This window comes from Natrix helvetica (assembly GCF_964273705.1).
Source record: "Natrix helvetica genome assembly, chromosome: 2".
NCBI classification, from domain to species: domain Eukaryota; kingdom Metazoa; phylum Chordata; class Lepidosauria; order Squamata; family Natricidae; genus Natrix; species Natrix helvetica.
Window position 1 is genome coordinate 98,420,357 of NC_138552.1, and position 22,373 is coordinate 98,442,729.

Sequence of the window (22,373 nt, forward strand, 5' to 3'; positions counted from 1 at the left end):
GAGCTTGTCGATCCGAAAGTTGGCAGTTCAGCGGTTCGAATGCCTAGCGTCGCATAACGGAGTGAGCTCCCATTACTTGTCCCAGTTTCTGCCAACCTAGCAGTTCGAAAGCATGTTAAAAATGCAAGTAGAAAAATAGAAAACACTTTGGTGGGAAGGTAACAATGTTCCATGCGCCTTCAGCGTTTAGTCATTCTGGCCACATGACCATGGAGACATCTTCGGACAGCGCTGGCTCTTCAGCTTCGAAACGGAGATGAGCACCGCCCCCTAGAGTCGGGAACGACTAGCACTTATGTGTGAGGGAAACTTTTACCTTTAAAGCAAAAGAAAGCTGAAGTAAGATCAAAAAATTGTGATGTTTCTCTTTGCAGCTGCTTTGCTCAATAATCAAGTTGCTGGTCCCAGTTGTGGCTGCTAAACAAAGATTATACATATTATGCAAGAAAAAAAGATTATTGAACAAAAGATGGAAGGAAACAAGAAAAATATGGGGATGAAACACAGATGAATGGAATTTTCCTAAATGTGGCTTATGCTCAGGAACAAATCCTGTGTTATTGCAAGAGAAACTTATTCTGATGCAAGAATATATATAAGAGTCGCCTAAATTAGCCGTTCTTATTATGCCAGTGCAGATATTGAAGAGAATGTGCAAGTGTTATGCCTAAGGCCAGCCAGAGTCACTGATTAATCTGTGTCTATTCCACAGGAGCCCTGAAGAAATGGAGTCCTGGATCAATAAGATCAATTCTGTGGCGGCCGTTTTTTCTGCCCCACCGTTTCCAGCTGCAATTGGATCCCAGAAGAAATTCAGCCGCCCTCTCTTACCTGCCTCCACCACCAAATTATCTCAGGTGATTGGGCGTTCTTTTTGTTTCCCCCTTTCCTTACAGCTTGCTCAAACAGGGCTTCCAGTGTTATTTTCCCTTGCAATCATTCTCAAATAATTGTACGCATATGGGCAATTGACACCGAAGGTAGTGTGGAGGCTGGCTACGTGATTTCCAAATCAGCTGGGTACATAGCTGTTCTTTCTAGGCTGGCAGAATGGGAAATAATAATAGCACCAGGCAATAGAGTAAATTCTTCTTTGACCCATGATATGACTACAAGTTAGGTACAGGTAGTCCTTGAGTTATGACTGTTAGGTAGCCTGTCCATTCTGTTCACAACTTGTGATGGTCATAATTCAGGTCACCCATTGACCTGATTTTATAATCTTTTTGTGGGGGGTTTGTTAAACTCCGTGGTCATTAAGCTAACCAATGGCTTGCTATGGGCCGATTTTGTTGAAAACCGTCATAAAACATGATCATATGGCTGTGGGACATTAAATGGCCGTAAACGCAGTCTGAATGCTGAGTGTCCGAAGTGAAGTCATGCAATCACTCAGGCGGGGGGACGGGGGGACGGGGGGGGGGACTGTTCAAACTTTGGATCTAGATTGCAACTACCACTAAGGAGGTCTCGTGTAAATGTGAACAGTCACTAAGCAACTGGTTGTAAGTTGAGGGTTACCTGTACAGATCTAGGTCACATGTTGGATGGATCTTTCCCAATTTTGTTTAGAAAATAAAATCCATGTAATGTTTGAATTGCTGGTTTAGGAACTAGGAATAGTTGAGTTTCAGATTTAGGAACTGAACACTCCTAAAAGTAATAGAAATGACTTTTTAAATCATGTTATTAAATGCACTAGAGCAGTGATAGCAAATCTTTTCAGCACCGAGTGCCAAAAAGGTTGCGTGGAAACATGGCTCAGACGCGTTCCCAATCGTTGAGGCCGCCCTCCTGAAAAAGCCAAACTTTCTGGTTCTGGTGCGCATACACCCCTAAGAATCAGCTGGTCAGCATGGGTGCACAAGCTGGTTTTTGGCACTGCTGCACGCGTGAAGGGCTCATGCTCCGAAAAAGCCAAACTTCCAGGTTCTGGCACACATGCACACCCAACAATCAGCTGGATGGCGCACATGCACACACTAATTTTCAGCACTGCCATGCAACTGTTGTGGACTGCTGATCATCGCGCCTGCATGCATGCCAGAAACCTGGAAGAAAACAGGCAAGGTTGTGTGTGCTGGGCAACATGGCTTCGCATGCCACTTTGGGCACATGTGCCATAGGTTCGCCACCACGACATTCTAAAGCATGTAATTTACCTCTGCAGGATGACCAGCTAAAATCCCATGAGAGCAAACTGAAGCAGGTCTCTACTGAATTAGCCGAACATCGTTCCTACCCACCGGATAAGAAACTTAAGGGCAAGGAGATTGAAGACTACAAGTTGAAAGACCATTATTTGGAATTTGAGGTAGGTTGAGGTCAAGTGAGTTGTGAGAGTTTATATCTACTTAAAGTGTTTAACTCTATAATTAAAATGGAGGGAATATTGCTACATGTTTTAATCAAAAAAGTCTAGATGGGAGAGAATTATCCTGTTGATGTCTATGTATTATTTAGCCTGTCGTGTCTGTTCCATTGTTTGTAACCTTTAGTTGGGAAAAGCAGTGGATCATAGGACAACATTTTTGAATCGATTTACCTTAAATGGATGCAACCAAAATCTAGGACCTATGACTCTCATGAAATTAGAATTTGGCAAAGCTGTGGCTGCTTCATTGCTGCTGAGCAACTGCAATCAGCCTCAGTTACATGCAGGGGTGGGATTCAGCCGATTCGGACTAGTTAGGGCGAACTGGATGCTAATCGAACTGGTAGTTACAAGGACTGGCTGGGTCCTCACCCCACTCCGCCCCTCCCAGGAGTCTCCACGTGGCCTGTTTTGGATCCCAGGTAAGTGCAGGGCCCCCTCAGAGGCTCTGAGAGGGCAAAAGACGGGTCTCCCGGAAATTCCGGAAGTCCAGAAACAGGCCTGTTTTCACCCCCCCCCCCCGAAGGCTCGGGGAGGACAAAAACACCCACCACCACCACGGTGCAGGAGGCCGAATAAAAAAAATATAAATTCATTAGAATATCACCTGCCAAACATAGCCAATATAGCATTTTTAAAAGAAAACTGTGGTTTGTTTGTTTGTTTAAAATTATTTGCCACCCATCTTGTATCCAAAGACTCTTGGTGACTTACAACATTAAAAACTTTGAAAAACATTAAAATCAATCCATTATAAAAAACACAGCAGAGAAAAACGTTAACAGGTTTTTAAAAACCATAAACAAAAGATGGCAAAAAAGGGAGTTGGACACATGGGGGTGGTGGTGGTTTGAATTTTAATTAGTCAACCACTTCCAGTATGAAGTTTCCCCTTTGGGTCCTCAAGCCAGCTGGCAGAGCCAAATCTTAAGGCTCTTACAAGAGACCAGAAACATGGGAGCTATCCTTAACCTCAGGAGAGAAGCTATTCCAGAGGGTGGGATCTATTACTGACCTTCTAAGTCTTGTTTCCAAAGATTCTCACTAAAAAATGTTATATTATAAATTTGGAATAGAGGTAGAAAAACTCCAAGGCTGAAGAATAGTTGCTATACAACAATCAGCATTCCTGGCACCATTTCCCCTATGTTCAGTTCTCTAGCCTTTTCATTATCTGATGAAGCATAATCAGTTCAAAATGCTATCAGCATTCATCTCACTAGTTTGGTATTGCTGAGTGACATACTTATATAATTATTTGTCTTTTCACCATTGCTGGAAGTATAAATACTAAGCACATGACTATTTCAATTTAACTGTCAAATTGATTTTTTTTAAAAAAATAATCCGTCTCTTCCAAAGCTCACCCACAACCATTTCTTTTTCTGTTGTGTTCTTTTAAAGAGGCCTTGAAATCTTCTTGCATTTGTATAGCAGTGCTTGGCTGAGTCATGTTTTGAAATAATAAAAAGTCCTTTTTTGTACTTGGTTGGAGAACACAATTTTGACAATAGAGTTTCCTTTAAAGAATGTATGGCATTTGGTAGAACTTCAGCAACATTTATCACAAGGGTCAGAATACATGTCATTTAATAAACAATCCTGGAAATTCTATAAACTGCATTTTGCACCTCTTAAAAGCCTTTTTCTGAATTCTGATTAATCACCACTAGTCAGTAGTGAAATTCAAATTTTTTTACAATCGGTTCTCTAGGCGTGGCTTGGTGGGCATGGCAGGGGAAGGATATTGCAACCCCCCCTTCCCTCCCCACTCATGGGGGAATGATATTGCAAAATCTCCATTCCCACCCCACTCCTGGGAAGGATACTGCACAATCCCCATTTTCCTGGGCGCTGGTCTGGAGAGTCCAAGCATGGGTTAAATACAGCCAATCTACCCAGGACTGAATTGAAACTTTAAGCCACGCCTCTGGTGCTGACTGATCCCCAGATTTTTTCAATTCAGCTAGCCCAGTGGACGCACTTCCAGTTTCTCTTCATTTCTAAGTGATTGCTTGGACTCTCTATTTTTCTACTTTACTACAAAATTTATCTTCTTCTTCCTGATTATTGGAGCAGGCTTGGTGAGTTTTCCTTTTACCCTAATTCCCTGGTTCTCACCAATTTCAGCCTCTCCGGTGTCCTGGGTTTGCTCGGGCACCGTGAGGCTGCAGGCTCCAGTTGGGGAAGGCGCTTGGGTCGGAGTGCCGATGCCGGCGCAATCGCAGCAATCCCACTGCGATCGTAACCCCGCTGGGACATCCGTTGCTGCTGATCGTGCTTCTGAGTGAGCTGGCTGTTGATGCGGAGCCTCAGAGCTCTCTGGTGTATGTGGGTGGCCATTTTAAGTGGGTCGCATGTGGCAGTGGCCATTTTGAGAGGGGCGCACATGGTGGTGGCAATTTTGAGAGGGTCAAAGTTCTGGCCGCCATTTTGTTGACTTACTTTTGCCATGAAAAACAGCTACAGCCGCCTGATTGCCTGTCTTTTGCAGGTCGCCGCTAGAAGCCTTCCTGTCCCGAATTCCGGCAGGTTTGCCAACTCACAGCTCCACTATTATGGTAGAGGGCGGCAGCGGAGGTTTGTGGCCCACATGGTCGTGCCCCACATTAATTGACCTTTGTGGGTGCTGGGAGCTTGGAGCTTGCACCTTTCTCCTTCGCCAATCAAAGCACTGCTGAGCTTTGCTTGCCCTTGCCTTCAGGGCCTCTGCACCAGAGCGTTAAGGCCAGTTTCATCTGAGGTGGTGTGGGGGAAAGTTACCTTCCAGGCCTTACATCCCCATATTCAATCATGGCAGATGGGGCCCCTGAGGAGCAGCAGCTTGGTCCCTCCACCAGCAGGGCCTGTACCAGACAGGCTGGCAAGGCAGCCAGAGAGATCATCAGAGCAAGCAAGCCTTACTCTAGGCAGGGGACTAAGCAGAGTTCGGGCCTAGATGGAGATGCCATCAGACACCAAAAGGCTTTAGAAAAGCAGTTTTCTAGGGCTCAACCACAGGCCCAGCCTTCTGGGCCTGTTTCCCCTGGGGATCACTCACCCAGGGTTCAGCTGGTCAGGATCCTCCAATGTTGGAGAGTGAGGATGAAGGCCAGGAATTCTCTTCTGCAGATTCCATTGCAATGGCAGGCTCCCCTAGGCCTTCTATGGCCGATCGAGCAGACCTATTTGCATGTCCTTCTGATCCTGAAGAGGAGCCAGTCCCCTTGTACCCCAACAACTGGCCATTCAGCCCCCATCCAGAGCTCACCTCCGGAAGATCGGGGACCCGATCTTTCCGTAGAAATGCAGGATGTCATTGCCAGGGCCATTTCCCAAGGGATAGAGGCTGGCATGTTGCAACGGGTCAGGTGCCCACACAAATCCCGCCCACTCTCGATCCCAGGGCCTTAACAAGATGTTTCTCAGGTCCAGCCCCCTCAGTCATCGCACTCATTCTTGGCCAGTGAGGACTCTGACTGGAAGGAGGACCTTGGTCCGGGGTTAGAACCAGAATTCTCTGGGATGAGGCTGCTGTTCCCGACAAGCCAGCCTTTTCTGGCTTGTTCAAATATGCTCATTGCAAGACTATTTTGAACAAGGCTAAAGCCTCTACCCGCTTGGGTACTAGCACCCTGGCTCCGGCTGCTCCTGCACCGGAGGACCTCAGTGAGGGACTCTTTGAAGAGCCAGAACCTACTCAGGAAATTGTGCCGGTTCCAAAATTGTTCCTTAATGTAGTGCAAAAGCAGTGGGCACAGCCAGGCACCCTTGCTACTCCCAGTGGTAATGACAAGAAATTGTACATGGTTGATCCAAGTCTAGAAGACTTACTGAAATTGCCTCCTGTGGATGCCCCTGTGACAGTGCTCACTTCCAACTCAGTGCTCCCCCCTGAACTATTAGAAGGGCTCAAGGTGGAGGACAAAAGGGCTGAGAACGCCTGCCACAAGACTCATCAGGCGGCAGCTTGGGCCATTAAAACTTCCGCTTCTGCATCCTTTTTGTACAGGGTAGTGCTACTCTGGCTGAGACAGCTCCTAGCCAAGCTCCCAGCTCGGGGGACCAAATTAAGGCAGGATGTTAACAAAATTATCACAGCGACAGAGTACACTGCTGACGCCACCCTGAACGCTGCTAAGTTTGCCTCCAGATCCCTGGCCTCTAATGTCACCACCAGGCGCCTCTTATGGCTCAGGCATTGGAATGTGGATATGCACTCCAAGTGGAAGCTCGCTTCAGCTCCCATTAAGGGCGGCAAGATTTTTGGGGAAGCCCTAGATCCTGTCGTTGTTGAAAATAAGGACAAAATGTCTGAACGCAAGGGTTCCCAGACTTATAGGAGGCAGCCCTTTTGGAACTCGGAACAGCCATTTACCTCCAGTTCCTTCCAACGCCCCTATGTTCAAGGCACAGATAGGTCCCAGGACCGTCAGCCCTTTCGTGACAGAAACTGTCAACAGTCCTTCTCTAAGCATCCCTATTGCGGAGGGTCCAGTTCCAGACCCTTCAGACGTTATAAGTGACCATCAGCGGACGGCTCCCATAGGAGGGCGTTTCCAGCTGTTCCATGCCCAATGGGAGCGGATCACGTCGGACCAGTGGGTCCTTCAGATGATACGCATAGGTCTAACATTAGAGTTCATTTCCTCCCCTCCCCGACACTTTGTTCGGTGCCCAACCCCCTCCTAATCTGGTCAAGAGGGCTCTCATGGAACAGGAGATCTTTCTCCTCAGAGACATAAACGCCATAGAACCGGTTCCACCGGGTCAGGAAAGGACAGGGTTTTATTCAATACTGTTCCTTGTCCCAAAGAACTCTGTGGGGTGGAGGGGAATCCTCGATCTAAAAAAGCTAAACCATCACATAGCATACCGGAGGTTCAAGATGCAGTCCCTTCAGTCAATTCTGGATTGCATCAGGCCGGGAGATCTCTTAACATCCATAGATCTCAAGGTGGCCTACCTCAACATCCCTATTCGCAAAGCTCACCGCAGGTTCCTGAGATTTTTTTTATGCAGGCCGCCACTACCAGTATAGGGCTCTGCCATTCGGCCTGTCCTTGGCACCTTGGACATTTACAAAGATCCTAGCTGCAGTGGTGGCCTTCCTGAGATCTCGCCCGGTGCGCCTGCATTGCTACCTAGACGACGTCCTCATTCAGTCATCGTCACGGCAACAAATGGTGCAAGACCTGCATCGCACACTGTGAACCCTCCAACATCACGGGCTCTCCATCAACAAGGAAAAGAGTCATCTGCATCTGACCACCAAGCTGCAGCGCCATCATCGACACCACCAGTTGCCAGGTCTCCCTGTCTCCAGAGCGGTTGGCAAGCATCAGAAGCCAGGTGTTGCAGGTACTGCAGTCATCGCAGGCATCGATCATGCAGCTGTCACAACTCCTCGGCAAGATTATTTCATGCCTGTCAAAAGTACCTTGGGCATGGCTTCATTCTGGACACCTACAATTACTCTTCCTGCCCTACCAGAGGGCCAACATGAGCAACTCTCAACAGCTGGTTCAGGTCTCACCAAAGGTATGTCAGTCTCTCCAGTGGTGGCTGTCCCCCGTGCTGGCGAAGGGCACCCTCTTCAAAGAGCCAGACCATCTCACCATCACGACGGAGGCCAGTCTATTCGGCTGGGGTGCTCATCTCCACAACCAGATTGCGCAAGGCAGATGGTCAATGCCCAAAGCGTCCCACAGTAGCAACTGGTTAGAATTGAGAGCGGTGCAGCTCACACTCATTCACTTCAAAGACGATATCAAGGGGCGTAACGTGAGAATCCTAACGGACAATGTGTCCACAAAGGCACATATAAACCGCCAGGGGGGCACTTGCTCCAGGTCCCTAATGGAGGAGACAGAGCTCCTGGGAAGGTGGGCGGAAAGATACCTGTGCTCGATCCAAGCGGAGCACATCTCTGGGGTCCACAACATCCAGGCAGACTTTCTCAGCAGGGCCACGGTCAATCACTTGGAGTGGCGCCTGCACCCAGACTTGTTCCACCAATTGTCTCAGAGGTTCGGCTGTCCCCTAGTTGACCTGTTCGCCACCCCAGAGAATACGTACCTTCCCAGGTTCTTCTCCAGGTTCCACACCCCACAAGCCGAGGGGGTCAACGCTCTCCACTGTGTGTGGCCATCGGGACTGATGTACACATTCCCCCCATTGCCTCTTCTTCCCAGGGTGATTCGGAAAATCCTGTTGGAGGAGGCGGAAATTCTACTCCTGGCTCCCTACTGGCCCAGAACGACCTGATTCACTGACCTGGTGAGTCTTTCCGTCAACCCTCCTTGGTGGATTCCCCGGCACGAGGTCTCTCTCAGTCAAGGGCTGCTTCAACATCCAGATCCCCAGTGGTTACAACTAGCCATCTGGCACTTAAGAGGGACCTCCTAAGTAGGGGCAGCCTTTTCCACCAAGGTCATTCACACCATTCAGGCATCCAGACGGCCTTCTACGACCAGAATATACGAAGCCACATGGAAGTCCTTTGACAGCTGGTGCAGAGAGCACGACGCTGAGGCGACTACGGCTACGATTTCCCAGTTCTTACACTTTTTGCAAGATTGACTCGACCAAGGCCTGGCCCCTAACACTCTCAGCCGACAGGTGGCGGCCATGTCCACAATTTTGACAGTACACGAGCACTCCTCCCTTGGTCGTCACCCCATCAACCATAGTTTTCTACGGGGTGCAACCAACCTGAGGCCTCCGGTCATTCACAGGTACCCCTCATGGGATCTCAATGTGGTGTTACGGGCTCTCATTGGCCCACCCTTTGAACCTCTCCGATAGGCCAGCCTCAAACATCTGACATTTAAGACAGCCTTTTTGATTGCCATCATGTTCTGCATAGCAAATTTCTGAATTGGCAGCACTGTCAATTCGCGAGGACTTATGCTTGATACAACCTGACAGAGTAATCCTCCATTTGGACCCGGCATTTATACCCAAGATCAACTCTTGGTTTCACCGGGCCCAGGAGGTCAGACTTCCGGATTTTTGTCCACACCCCAAACATCTCAAAGAGAAAAACCGGCACATGCTCGATGTTCGTAGAGCGCTGCGTAAGTACATCAAACATACGGCTGCCTTCCTTTGCTCTGAATCACTTTTTGTCTCGTTTCAACCTGCATTCCTGGGCCACAAAGTTTCTTCTCAGACCATTGGATGTTGGCTGTGGGCCTGTATTTCATCGGCCCACATTCTTCAATCTATTCTGGTGCCACGCCATATCACCGCACATTCTACCAGAAGTGCCACCACCACGGCAGCCTGGGCTACCCAGGCACTGATTGAGGAGATTTGCAAGGCTGCCACGTGGACTTCTTTGTCTCCCTTTGTTCAAAACTACAGACTGGACAAATTTGCTTCTGCGGAGGGGGCATTTGGGAGGCGAGTTCTCCAGTACATTCATACCAGTGGAGAGAGCCTGGATGCTTCCGCTTCCCACCCTAGTGACATTTAGCTTGGGTATGTCCCATGTTTGGACTCTCCAGAGCAGCGCCCAGGAAAATGACCATTGGCTGACCTGAAGAGTTTCAATTCAGTCCTGGACAGATTGGCTGCATTTAACCCATGCTTGAACTCTCCTTTGCAGAGCCCAGAAAAGGATCCTTCAGGTAAGCCAATGGTCATTCCCCCCCCCCCTACTCATGGGGGAATGATATTGCAAAATCTCCATTCCCACCCCACTCTGGGGCCAGCCAGATGTGGTATTTGCCAGTTCTCCGAACTACTCAAAATTTCCGCTACTGGTTCTCCAGAACCTGTCAGAACCTGCTGAATTTCACCCCTGCCACTAGTGTATTTGAGTTAATCACAGCACCACTGAGTGATGTTGCAGATGAAACTGCCTCATACAGAGAAGTTGTGATTTTCTAGAGAGTGAACAAATTCAGCAGTTGGCATTTTCAAAAATATGTTAAATCTTCCTTTACACTTTGTATTTGATGCCTGGTGGGCTCAGAAATTTGTGGCAGTAAAGTGATACATTAAAATGCAGCTGTCTGCCTAGCTGAAGACCAGCAACAGTATGTTTTGCAAATAATTAGAAAATCCATACCATACTGGAACACATGGCATAGAGAAAAACATAAGTTCAATTCTATAATCATCATTTTGACATCATGGTATCGAACTATTATATTCATAATCATGGAAAGATGAGAAGCTGTTAGGCACCACAATTAAAGTCCTGAATTTTATTTGTAAATTTATATCCATTTGCCATTGCTGAATTTTCTACTTTACATATTGATCAGCTGGGCATAAAATGAGAGTTATTCTGTTTTTTAAGAAAGCATGCTTTCCCCCCCAAATCAAGGTGGGATAAAGGGGGAAGTGTAGGAAAGGACAAGGTGAGGCAACAATAAGCATCTTTCTTAACCGTCTTTAGTCTGCCTAAGTCTTGTGGGTAGACTGAAGACAGCAATAGCACTTAGACTTATATACCGCTTTACAGTGCTTTACAGCGGTTTACAGAGTCAGCATATTGCCTGCAACAATCTAGGTCCTCATTTTACTGACCTCGAAGGATAAAAGGCTGAGTCAACCCTGAACCGGTGAGAATCGAACTGCCGAATTGAAGTCAGCACTTAGCTGAATTAGCCTACAATTCTGCATTCTAACCACTGTACCACAATTTGTTGCACACTCTGAAATCCACTACTTTGGACAAGAGTCTTTGCATATCCTTTCAAAATACAACATTCAAAAGTTCAAATGCTTCTCCTGAGAAAGAGAACCAAACACATGTCCTTCAGTTTACAAGACATTTCAGTATTACTCCTGGATGTCCTTGTCACCCACTAGCTAATATTGCTCTTCTGGTTTTACTTGCTGTGGCATACTATTTGCCATGACTGATATCCACACACATTGTAGAAGTGACAAGGTTTCTTTCTTTCTTTTTTCCCAGAAAACCCGTTATGAAATCTATGTGTCTCTTCTCAAAGATGGAGCAGGAAAGGAGTTGCTGAGTAGCAGTGAGATTGATGGTCCTGGACTGAAGAAATGCCACTCCAGCCCTTCATTAAATCAAGAGTCTCCTGTTAGTGCCAAGGTGAAGCGTAACGTCTCTGAGAGGAAGGACTATCGACCAGAAACTCCCAGCATCAAGCAGAAGGTTACTTAAGGAAACTAAGGCAGGCTGGAGGATCACACACCGCTCTCTCTTTGATAACCTGTCCTTTGCGAAACAAACAAAAATTAACACATCTGCCTGAATGGGTGTTAGTGACATTTTTCAGTTGTAAATTTTGTTGTTTCTGTACAGGTTGTTGGAAATGTTTTGGCTTCTAACTTGCATTTGCCTAGTTAAGTTATCATAGAGCAATTGATCCAGTCCTCCTTTAAAAAAAAGAAAGAAAGAAAAGAAGTCGGGGGAAAAATTGGAATGGATCAGGGAGAGATTTCACGGTATATTTATCTCTCTTGTCATATGTTGGTCTTCTTTTGTTGGCTTGTAATTTTCATCTGAACAACTGCTGCTGTTCAGCCATGGGGGAATGACAAGACAAATGGAGCCTGATCAACTTGTTAAGCCTTGTCAGCGGATAAGCTAAGATGTAAAAGAGACTGGGTAAAAAAATGTTCAAGTGTTGCCAAGCTCGGTAACAACGCATTGTGGAAGATATGCCAGTAACTAGATTATTGAGTGATCAGTCATTATGATCTCTGAGTCCAAACTTTTGGATATAGAAACAGATGAAGACCTTCGGTGAATAGAAATGATTTCAACTGAAACAGGTCTTATTTTTTCATGTTCCTGTGTGGAAACTTTCTACCATAACCTTATCTTGTTTTATCTGCACATAGTGCTACCCTAATGATTCTCAACAGCAAATAATCATATATTCGTTGTACTAATAGCAGTAGCGTGTAATGTTTTTGTTCAATTGGCATTATGATCCTCCTTCAGATGTTTAAGTATTTTCAGGCACTTTATAAACTAGTTGATCAAAATCTGGTATCATTCCAGTCCACATTTGCTAACCAATAGGCCCCCTATGCTATAGAATTGCTTGACAGAGATATCTGTCTATCTCCATATCCATACTGTACTTCCTGATTTTTAGCCCAAGAACTCTCTCTCATTATTACAGTTCCTAGAGTGGTCTCATTTCCGTTGCAGAGGAGGGCATAACATCTGACTCTTTCTTGGGAATAAAAAGCATCCTGCAATGCAAACCAAAGAGAAAAGAAATAACCAGAACAAGGGAGGTTTAAGTTATAATCAGGAGCCTTGAAGAAAAAAAGCTTTCTGGGGAATAAAAAGTTTTGAAAATTGTTGAAGAGCACTTCATTAAACCCAGAAATGGCAGCTCGCAGATAAGAACGCATGTTCTGGGGGTGGGGGAAAATTTTTAGGTGGGGTTTGTATGTTTCTTTGCCCACTTTTTTTGAAGAGGATAAATTGTGTAAAAAAAAAATCCCATCCCCTAGGTTCTGTCAGGCTGGGAGATAAGAAAACGACAGAGTGACACATGTGAAAGCACTGAATTAGGCTCCTAAATTTAGAATACTAAATAAAAGCTGTCAGTAGTCAGGACGTTCTTTATAAGTGCAATTAGGGTATTGTTCTATTTCAGTACTGCTAACTTGCAGCTATTTAGATGCCACAAATATTACAATTCCCACCATCAATCACTATTAGACGGGCTACATAAGTTACATATCAGAAGTTCATTAAGATAGGACTCTTACCACCTGTACCTTCATAAGAAAATTTCCTTCATTTTGCAATCGTGAGTTATCACTGTATGCCATGAATACTAAATCAGTATTTGGGATACTGGATAAGTTGCTACTGCCTGCCGAATTAGAAAGATTCGCAAAGAGTGGCACATGGTGTCAACAAGAGTTCAGAAAAGCCAGCAAACCGCCAGCCTTGTTGAAATAAAAAGAGGTGGCAGCAAAATGATTTGCATCTTTTTAAAAAGTGGGAGGGGGAGGTGTTAGTTCAATGTATGCTTTGTACTAATGGAGTACAGGAGAAAAAAATGAAGAGGCTGTAAAAAAATATTTGGGAAGAAGACCTTGGTAAGACCGGAGAGAGATACACATGAGAAATGTTAAACTCATCCCTTGAAACAGAGAGATCACTTATTTTCTCTCTACACATGAGTGAGACAGTGATACTATATTAAGGTTGTATATGGCATTTCCATAGCAAAAGTAGACTAAACTGAATTATTCAAGAGCCTTCCAGGTTGTTTGACTCTTAGCCTCCACGTCTATTTGTTGAGTGTTACTGATGGCTTTTGCAAAATCTAGGATAGCAGGGTTTTTAGATTTGCATTTTGGAATGACTACAGCATGGTAGGAATTATCAGGTGTGTGTGTGATATCCTCCTTCCATTAAAATACAGAAGTTGTGGTTGGGTTCAACCGTTGTGCTAAGCTGTACTTTGTTTTAACCAGACTTCGTTGTATAGACCACAATAGCTAGATTCGCCAGTATACTGAGCCAAAGTCAAATGAAATGCACCCTGGCATAAAGCAATGTGTGAACCCATCTACATAGTGACTCACTCAATATTTGTTCATATAAAGACACACTTTGGAAAAATGATCAATGGGGAAACGGTGGCTGCTCTTTCTTTCTCTTGCAGAACAACAAGCTTTGTAAGATTTTGGAGCAACCCATGTGGCAGCCAGGCAACAGACTATATATACTCCACTCATCTAGTAGAGTCAGTGCCAATGAGTTACATGGACTTGCTGATGAGTTTGGTCAAGCTTGCATACAAAGATTGGAAAGGGTATTATTCCCCCCCCCCTCCAACTCCTGGAGGAAAAGAAGGATATAAAGCTAACAAATAAATACATAAAAGCATTCCCTCCCTACCATTAGAATACTCGGTACTTTTCCATTTGTGTGAAACTATAGGTTGCTTCATTGTCTGGATTTGGTCAAGAGATTATTCAGTCGGTTGGAAAGTAGGGAGCATGATTTAGGATAAGAGCCTTGGAAGTATAGAAAGAAGAAACCGCCACCTAGCTGGATTTCTGTGCTCAAAGGAAGAGAGACTGCAATTTTCTCCATAATGCACATAATGACATGTCAAAATTGTCTGCGTCATGTTTCCATTTTCACTTTCCCTGTCCTCCTTTCACTTTCTAAGAATCAAACAAATCAAACTCTAGTCAAGCCTGTTAGGCTTAATATTAAAAGTACAGCTCTTGAAAGAGGTTTGACAACAGTTGGAAGCTTTCTGGTGTTTCCCCCCACCCCCCCTTGATTCTTTTGTGATGCTTCCAGAAGGTTGAAATAAACCCCAAGATGGCTATTCAAGTCACACAATTAAAAGCTGTAATGGGCTTTACATGCACTCTTGTTCTCCATGTGCACCCTGATGACTGTTGCCTTGGGGAAACAGGAGTGCAGCCAATAATTGAAATGTTGCAATTCATGAATGTATTTGTGTCTATTTCTTTTCAGAAGCAGAGAGGAATTCAAATTATTTATTACTTCCAAGGTGCCTATGGTGGTGACAGGCAGAGGGTGTGTTGTAAATTCCTGTGACTGCAGTCAGCTCCTTGGTTGCATCCCTGAAATAAGGGGTCAAGCAGGCTTTGGCTTCATTACAACCTTAGTAGGTAGCTCCGTAGTTTTTCTCAGAGGAATAAGTCTGCTTTTACTTCACATTTACTTATATAGCAGAACATCAGAGATTGCACTACCTGGGGTAAACATGAAGCTGCATTTTTATTGAAGTGTTGACTGCAGCCATTGATGCTTAAGCTTCTCTTATGTAATCACGTTATTAATCAGCTTTTATATATAAGGGTTTCTTTTTTCTGCTCACTTGAAAATTAAGGTGTAGTTACACTTACCTTGCATGGGAGATATGGGTGCATTGCTAATGTGGATATCAAAATAGTTGCCTATGCTTTTGTGAAACATGTATATTGATAGGTACAATTACACTTAGGTTTTTTGCGATTAAAAGGTTTTGGCTGGCATTGGATTGGGACTAGGTACTTACATTAACTTTGTGCTATATTTCTGTTTTGCTGTTTGCAAGCATTGTTTTCTGTAAGAATTGGCACATTGGCATTAAAATTGTGTGTATAATCCTTACGATTGTGCCATGGTTGTCAGGGTCCATGGCAAGAAGCTCCTATAGAAGTATATTCACTGGTCTCTGGTTATATTTTTATATGTCAAAGGTTCTCCTAATGTTGCTTCACGTTTCTGTTGAAGCTCGTGGCAAAAGAGCCAAATCTCCTACAACTTTATGGCTTTTTTTTTCTTTTTAACATCCCTAGGGATCACTTTTTCAGTCCCAGGGGTTTTGAAACTTGGGTGGGTAAGTATGAATAATTGTACATGATCTAAAAATTGCTCGTGAAATCTTGCAGCTCATATCAGCAATTACAACACCCACAGGAATAGGCTTGCAGGCTAAATCCCTTGATATTTAAACTATTGCTGTGTCTGGAAGCAGCAAGAACAGCTTTCCAGAACAACGTTGCCCCCCCCCCCCCCCCGGTCTCCCACTGTGTCCTTGCCAGTTGTACAATATCTTTATTTCTAAGTCTTGCTCTTCGGTTTTGACCACCAACTTTGTTGTCACTCCAGCAACTGCATTCCACAAGACAGTGCAGCACTGTGGCCTCTAGAACCAACAGACATAGATTTCCTTTCCTGGTTACAAATCTCCGAGCTGAACTCTTCAGTCGTTGATAACCAGCCTATACAGTTATTATTGTAACTTTTAAAGTCCTTGGGCAGGTGCATCACTAAATTAAATTCAGCTAGGCTGAGATTTTCAAAACGATACTATTTATTGCACCGAGTTGAATGCATTTTAAAGGAAAAAAACGAGTAAGTTCTTATTTTAACAGATCGCCCCCAATTTGTTGCAGTTGCCTGTTATTTTTCTTATACAGCGGTATCTTGCCGTGTTTATTATTTGGGACGTGTTTTGAGTCAGATTAGACGTTCTTTTCAAGGGGAATCTCTGGATAGTACATTAATTCCATTTAATTTTCAGCTGTACAATATGTTCCCTGTTCTATTATCTGCAAAGCTGCAATGCATTCACACTCTGTAACAGATTGAGAAGTCTGAAAAATCAGCACTTTAGTTTAAATTCTGGAATTTCACGAAATTAACTGATACAGTGGCAAGTTTTAACTATGTTCTGAATCTTTATGTTTGGAATCAAGGCTCATCTTTCAGTCTTAGGTCTCCATCTGCATATATTATATGTCCAAAGTGTTGTGAGGATTGCTAGAAAAATATTTTAAGTATTTTGACTGTTCTGGGTATGTTTGACCATTAAGTATTGTTAGAGTTTGAATTCTGCTTTTCATTTTGAGTTTGCATTAAGGTGAACAGAATAAAATTATCTGTATGCAATGAGAAAGATCATTTGGGGAGGGGAAATCTTTTGGAGATATCACCAAGAAAATTAGGCTGAGACTATGACACAAACAGTTGATTTTTTATTTTTCCCAATTGAAAAAATTATAATTTTGACATTGGCTACTGACTTTTCAAAATTATAGACGAGTATTTTTTTTTTTTTAGAAGCAAGATGGAGATCCTGCTGCTTATATCTATTAACCTATAATGGGAGAATTTGAATGATTTGGCGATATTGAAATTAAAATCTATCTTGCACTAGTTATGCATATCATCTATTTTAAGTAAATTTCTGTTATGTGCTATGCAGTTATTGTGATTGAAAATATTACAGGTTTGGCTGAGCTGATCGGAATTTCTGGAAATTGTATTTATAAGCTTTAGGAAGTTTGAACTGTTAATTTATTACAGACTATTGTTTTTCCTTATTACCCATATTTAACATTAAGTATGTGACTTATCATGGGCAATCATGGTTTCTGAAATCAAGAAATTATTGGTTCCCCAATAGGCTCTTCCTAGGAAATTCAGAAAAGGCTTGGGGGGGGGGGAGATTGGTCTGCTATTCAACTATACAGTTTTGAAAGATTGGATCAAGTCTACCATGTAGACTACCTAGAGCTGAGTGATAAGCCATATGTCTTGCATGGATTATATTCAGTTCTCAGTATCTTCCAGCTAAAAGGCTTTCAAGATTACAAAGCTTGGAATGAAAAGAATTCCTTGAAATCTGAGGGAGCACATTTGGAAAATATATTGTGACTATGTGAGGGAATTTTCTAGTTCAGACCTTGGCAGAGATTTACAACATTAATTCACTGAGCCCAAACTATTTCTGAATCCATTGAAAACTTCTTGCTCATCTCTGGCTTGTATAGATACAGCGATGCAACATTTTCTTTAAATGGCAATTCCTGTTATCTCCAAACCAGCAAGACACTCACCCACATTGGCTGGAGATGATAGGAATGGCAATCCCAGAAACCTGAACAATGCCAGATCAAAAATTGGGATCAGTTGAGAAGCCTCATCTAAAATTAAATTAGAAGTAAAACTCACCAAGTATATTTGAATGTAATTAGCATATCTGTGTGTCTCAACAGATGATTTGTTATTACTGCAGAGGTATAATGTGGATAAAAACCAATGTGTTTCAATCTTAGCAAAGATGGAACTCATATTTGATTGTTTTCTGATGAGGAGATACAGAAGAGATAATGTGGTTTCTTCCACTGGTCCCAGATGAGCTGGCCTCAGTAATAGTTGTGGCTTATATTTAAAGTTTTGCTGTGCTTAGCTTATCTTTCTGTCTTGAAGTGACTGAAAATATAGTAGCCATCTTTGTTCAGCAGAGTTCTGCATCATCTGTTCCACTCCATGTCTTCTGCAGAGTTTAAGAATCTTGCATATTTATTTTCTGTCATTTGTATCACTTGAAGAAGTAGCATGGCTGACATTTGCAGTAGCTCTGAGGCTCAGTTTGTACCTGTCATTTTTAACAAATTAGATTTGCCTCTAGGTGGTCTCTCTGCACCATTCTTCTATGATTATATACATAATCACCTGTGGTACAGTTCTGTGTAAAATCTGATTCTCTCTCTCTCTCTCTCATATATATATTTTACTCCCTACTCACTACTCCCCCTTTCTGTCTATCAGCTCACTGCAGGAGACTATCCAGGCAGAAAACCATATTTTTAATGTTACCTTTTTACATTTGTGTTGTATTTGTGCTGATAAATAAATAAGAGCTTAAGGAAACTTTACTTGGTAACAAACCAGCAGAAGTAGAACATGCTAGCAGAGGTAGGACATTTAAATCCATCAGGCCAATGTAGGAGTGCTCTAGTTTATCCCATTTCCCTGAAAGTGTAAAAGAGAATTAGCAGGGAATGTGTGCTGTATTTTTGCTTCTTTACATCTGTGGCACTTTATTTTTAAAGAACAGGTCTGTACTAGGCCAGATGCAAGTTGTTCTATTTCTTGAAAGTCCAAGTCTTGTGAAAGCTTCACTATAGAACAGAATCTCAGAAAAGGTATCTCATTTTATTTTACCTCATATTGGCCTGGAAGATTGGTCAAGATTTTAAGTGCAAGGAAAATATCCTCTGTTTTTATAATGTTGATTTTTCTGAGACCTGTTCAATAGAATTAAAATGGAAGAGATATCACTTCAATATTTCCCACATTGAGAGATGGTACATTTAAAAAAAGGGAGAGGGGTTGCTTACCCCCAGGGCTTTTTTGATGCTCAAACAAGGAAAGTAGGGCATATATTATAAAAGAAGCGATGAAATGGGTAGTCCTAAACCAGTGTTCTTCAAACTTGGCCTCTTTGCATCATGTGGTTAAAAAGTAACATATAGTATATAAAAAAAGTTCGTTGTGGCAAGTGTGAAGGACGATTCTGGTCAGCCAGTTGATCCCCTGCCTGTGATTTGAATGACTGAGTTTCCATTCCTCTCACTGTTAGCAACAATTGGTATACCATACTTGAAGCTGAAGCCTTTAACAATTTCATACGCAGTTACTGCCATCAAAATGATTTGTCCTTACTGCATTGGTACGAGTTTATATAATGTGATATTTCTGGGAAATAGAAGTTGAGCAGAGACATAATTCAAGATAGTTATTAGAGGGAGGTAACAAAATATTGGTTGAAATTCCTTGCTCAAACATATCTTTAAATTATTTCCAAGAGTAATTGCCTCTATGTTCCTATGTAAAACCCAAGCAACAATTGCCCTCAGAGTGTAGCTTATGCTTATTTTGATTCCTTTCCCTCAAGTGGAGCCTTTAGCAAACCAAAACTCAAAAACGAATTACCCAAGTCTCCATCAGCTGATCTATAGGCTACTCTTCCTGTAAATGTTGATATTCCCCAACTATCCACTGGGCAGTTGAACTGTTGACCAGACTTTTCTGAAATACAGAGCGGATTATGTTCTGCCGAGCAAAAGCCAGAAATGAGCATCTGGGGGGAAAAGGAAGGACCTTGCCGAAGAATCTTAAATCACTCCCCATAGGAACATAAAGAGGCAAACCAAAACCTCCTTTTATCATACAATTAGCCAAAGGATCTAAAAACCTTTTCATACAGTAAATACACTTCTGTTTTTGGACTACGGGAAAATACATAGTCCAGTCTGAAGGGCATCAGGTTGGGATAGGCTGCCCTGTCACTATCACAGAATTTCCCTTGAAATCGTTATTCCCTTTTTTTCAGGTACTGCAAAGGCAATTTCACATTAAATGAAGGCACTTAGAGAGCTCCTTCACTATATGGAAGAAGGACTCTCACTTATGTGGATATTGTTTTTATATATCATTGAAATAATATTTTTGAGATTAAGTTTACATTTGTTTTTGTTTTCTTCTGTACATACAGTAAATACATGTTTCTATTTTACCATTGCTAGAGTTAACCCTCTACAGTCTGTGGACAATTTGCTAGAAAAGCTGTGAGATACTATACTCTCTTCTCATCCCCTTTTGTGTGTGTTCATATTCATAATGATTACTATCTTTCTTTTTAATAAGTTGACATAATGTTGTTTTGGCACAACAAAGCCTAAAGTCTTCTAAATGGATTTTTATGTTTCTGACAATGAACAAACCAGTGAAGGATTTCACATATGTATATGATATATGTATATGTAAAAAAAATAGAAAAGAAATAAACCAAATGTATTCAACTGCTGAAGCTGATTGCACTTATTTGGAATCACAGTTTATTATTGCTTACAAAAATGGCAACAGTGTCTCGTGGTGTCACTTACTTTGATCATTCTCAGATGGAAAATCGTGGACAACAATAAAGCACAAACCCAGAGTTTAAATACAGGAAACAAAGCCATTATTCATTTATTTATTGCTATACATCTCCTCCCAATTTTTCTGTGTTCAGTACCTCTGGGGGGTTTTCTCTGGAAGATAAGAAATATTTTATATTTTCCCATACAGAATATCTGCTGGAATCTGGTTGAAAAAGCCATTTTAGTTTTCTTGATTTCCACAATAATCAATATATCTTACGGGCTCCACTTTATTCCAATCAATGTTAATGCTGTTTGGATTCTGGTGCAAGATATTCAAAGCTACCAGGTGCTGTGGAAGTTTGCTTATATCATAAAGACAACTGAAAGCAAGAACAACTGGACAAAGTACTACAGATAATGGTGACAAAATGTTTACATATGTTTGTGTGACTATTGAAAATCCCACACATATTCATTCATTCATGATTAACTATTGACTAACCAAGCATTTACTCATTAGATCTTAAAGCTGAAGTGTTATACAACATAAAACACACACACACACACACACACACACACTTTAATGGAGACTTTCTAATTTCCACCATAGCTGTTGTGGGAAAGTAACAAATGCTGTAAAAACAATAGAGGCAGTTCTGTAAGGCCATACCGATGATGAAGTTACAGAAAAATAACCACTTACCGTATATACTTGAGTATAAGCCGAATTTTTCAGCCCACTTTTTGGGCTGAAAAATCCACTTCGGCTTATACTCCAGTGAACAAAAAAAAGGAGGGAAGCTTCTGCAAAGGCGAGTGACAAGAAGTCTCCCAGGCTTTAATTTGCCGAGCTGTGCGCACGCGCCTGTTTTCCACGGCGTGGAGCAGCGGCGAGATTCTGGGCGGCGAGCGATGATTCCGGGGGCCATCAGTGGGGGGGGCAGGGTCCCCCCTCGCATTCCTCATCTTCCCGGATGGCCCCTGGAATCATCGCTCACCACGCAGAATTTTGCCGCTGCTCCACGCCGTGGAAAACAGGCGCGTGCGCACAGCTCGGCAAATTAAAGCCTGGGAGACTTCTTGTCACTCGCCTTTGCAGAAGCTTCCCTCCGAAGCGTTCCGAGGGAGGGCTGTAAACTTCCCTCTGAAGTCATGGGATGTTCTGAGGAGCCCCCCAAGGCAAAACGCCGCTGCCAGGTAGTTAAAAGTACGTCTCTGATTCGTCTCTGTCAGTCTCTCTCTGATTCCCTCTGAATGAGACAGACAGACAGAGGAACAGAGAGAGGGAGTGAGGGAGGGAATCAGAGAGAGACTGACACACACACACACACAATTAAAGCAATTTTATTGTTATCTACCTGTATTTTTATTTTTGAAATTTACCGTGAGCTGCTGCATTTCCCAGCCTCGGCTTATATTCGAGTCAATAACTTTTTCCAGTTTTGGGGGGTAAAATTAGGGGTCTCGGCTTATACTTGAGTCGGCTTATACTCAAGTATATACGGTACATTGGTTTAAGCACCCATACTACGGTAGTTTAGCAGGGAGGGGGACAACAATAATTCTTTACAGGAAAATACTTTATGTACAGGGCACTGAAGTAATATGTACTGTATTGCCAATCTGCTATGATGCCCATATTAAAAACATTTCTTGGGAAAAGCTGTCCTATCAAAACATGTTCTTTGGGATATGTCGTGATGGAATATGATGGAGTTGACTTGGTAACACATTCCATAATTGACGGGTTCCTGCAGAAAAGAATCACTCCTTTAAATCTACAAAACTGATTGGGAATCAGTTATGTACCTCTCATAAAAGAGCAAGCAGGCTGGACGGGCAAAAGTACTCTATAACCCCCAAATCTTTAATT

General features: G+C 42.9%; 1 protein-coding gene across 4 annotated transcripts in view; it reads left to right on the top strand.

The window, feature by feature from the left end:
- Positions 1-20,445, top strand: part of LOC309387798 (PH and SEC7 domain-containing protein 3-like) — a 194,949-nt gene extending 174,504 nt beyond the window's left edge. For all 4 annotated transcript variants that reach the window (XM_081944626.1, XM_081944628.1, XM_081944630.1 and 1 more), the window contains 3 exons: positions 713-857; positions 2,171-2,314; positions 11,286-20,445. In XM_081944626.1, coding sequence (XP_081800752.1) covers positions 713-857; positions 2,171-2,314; positions 11,286-11,501 — 505 coding nt within the window. In that variant the 3' untranslated portion in view covers positions 11,502-20,445. The remainder of the gene's footprint in view (positions 1-712; positions 858-2,170; positions 2,315-11,285) is intronic.
- The last annotated feature ends 1,928 nt before the right edge of the window (positions 20,446-22,373 follow it).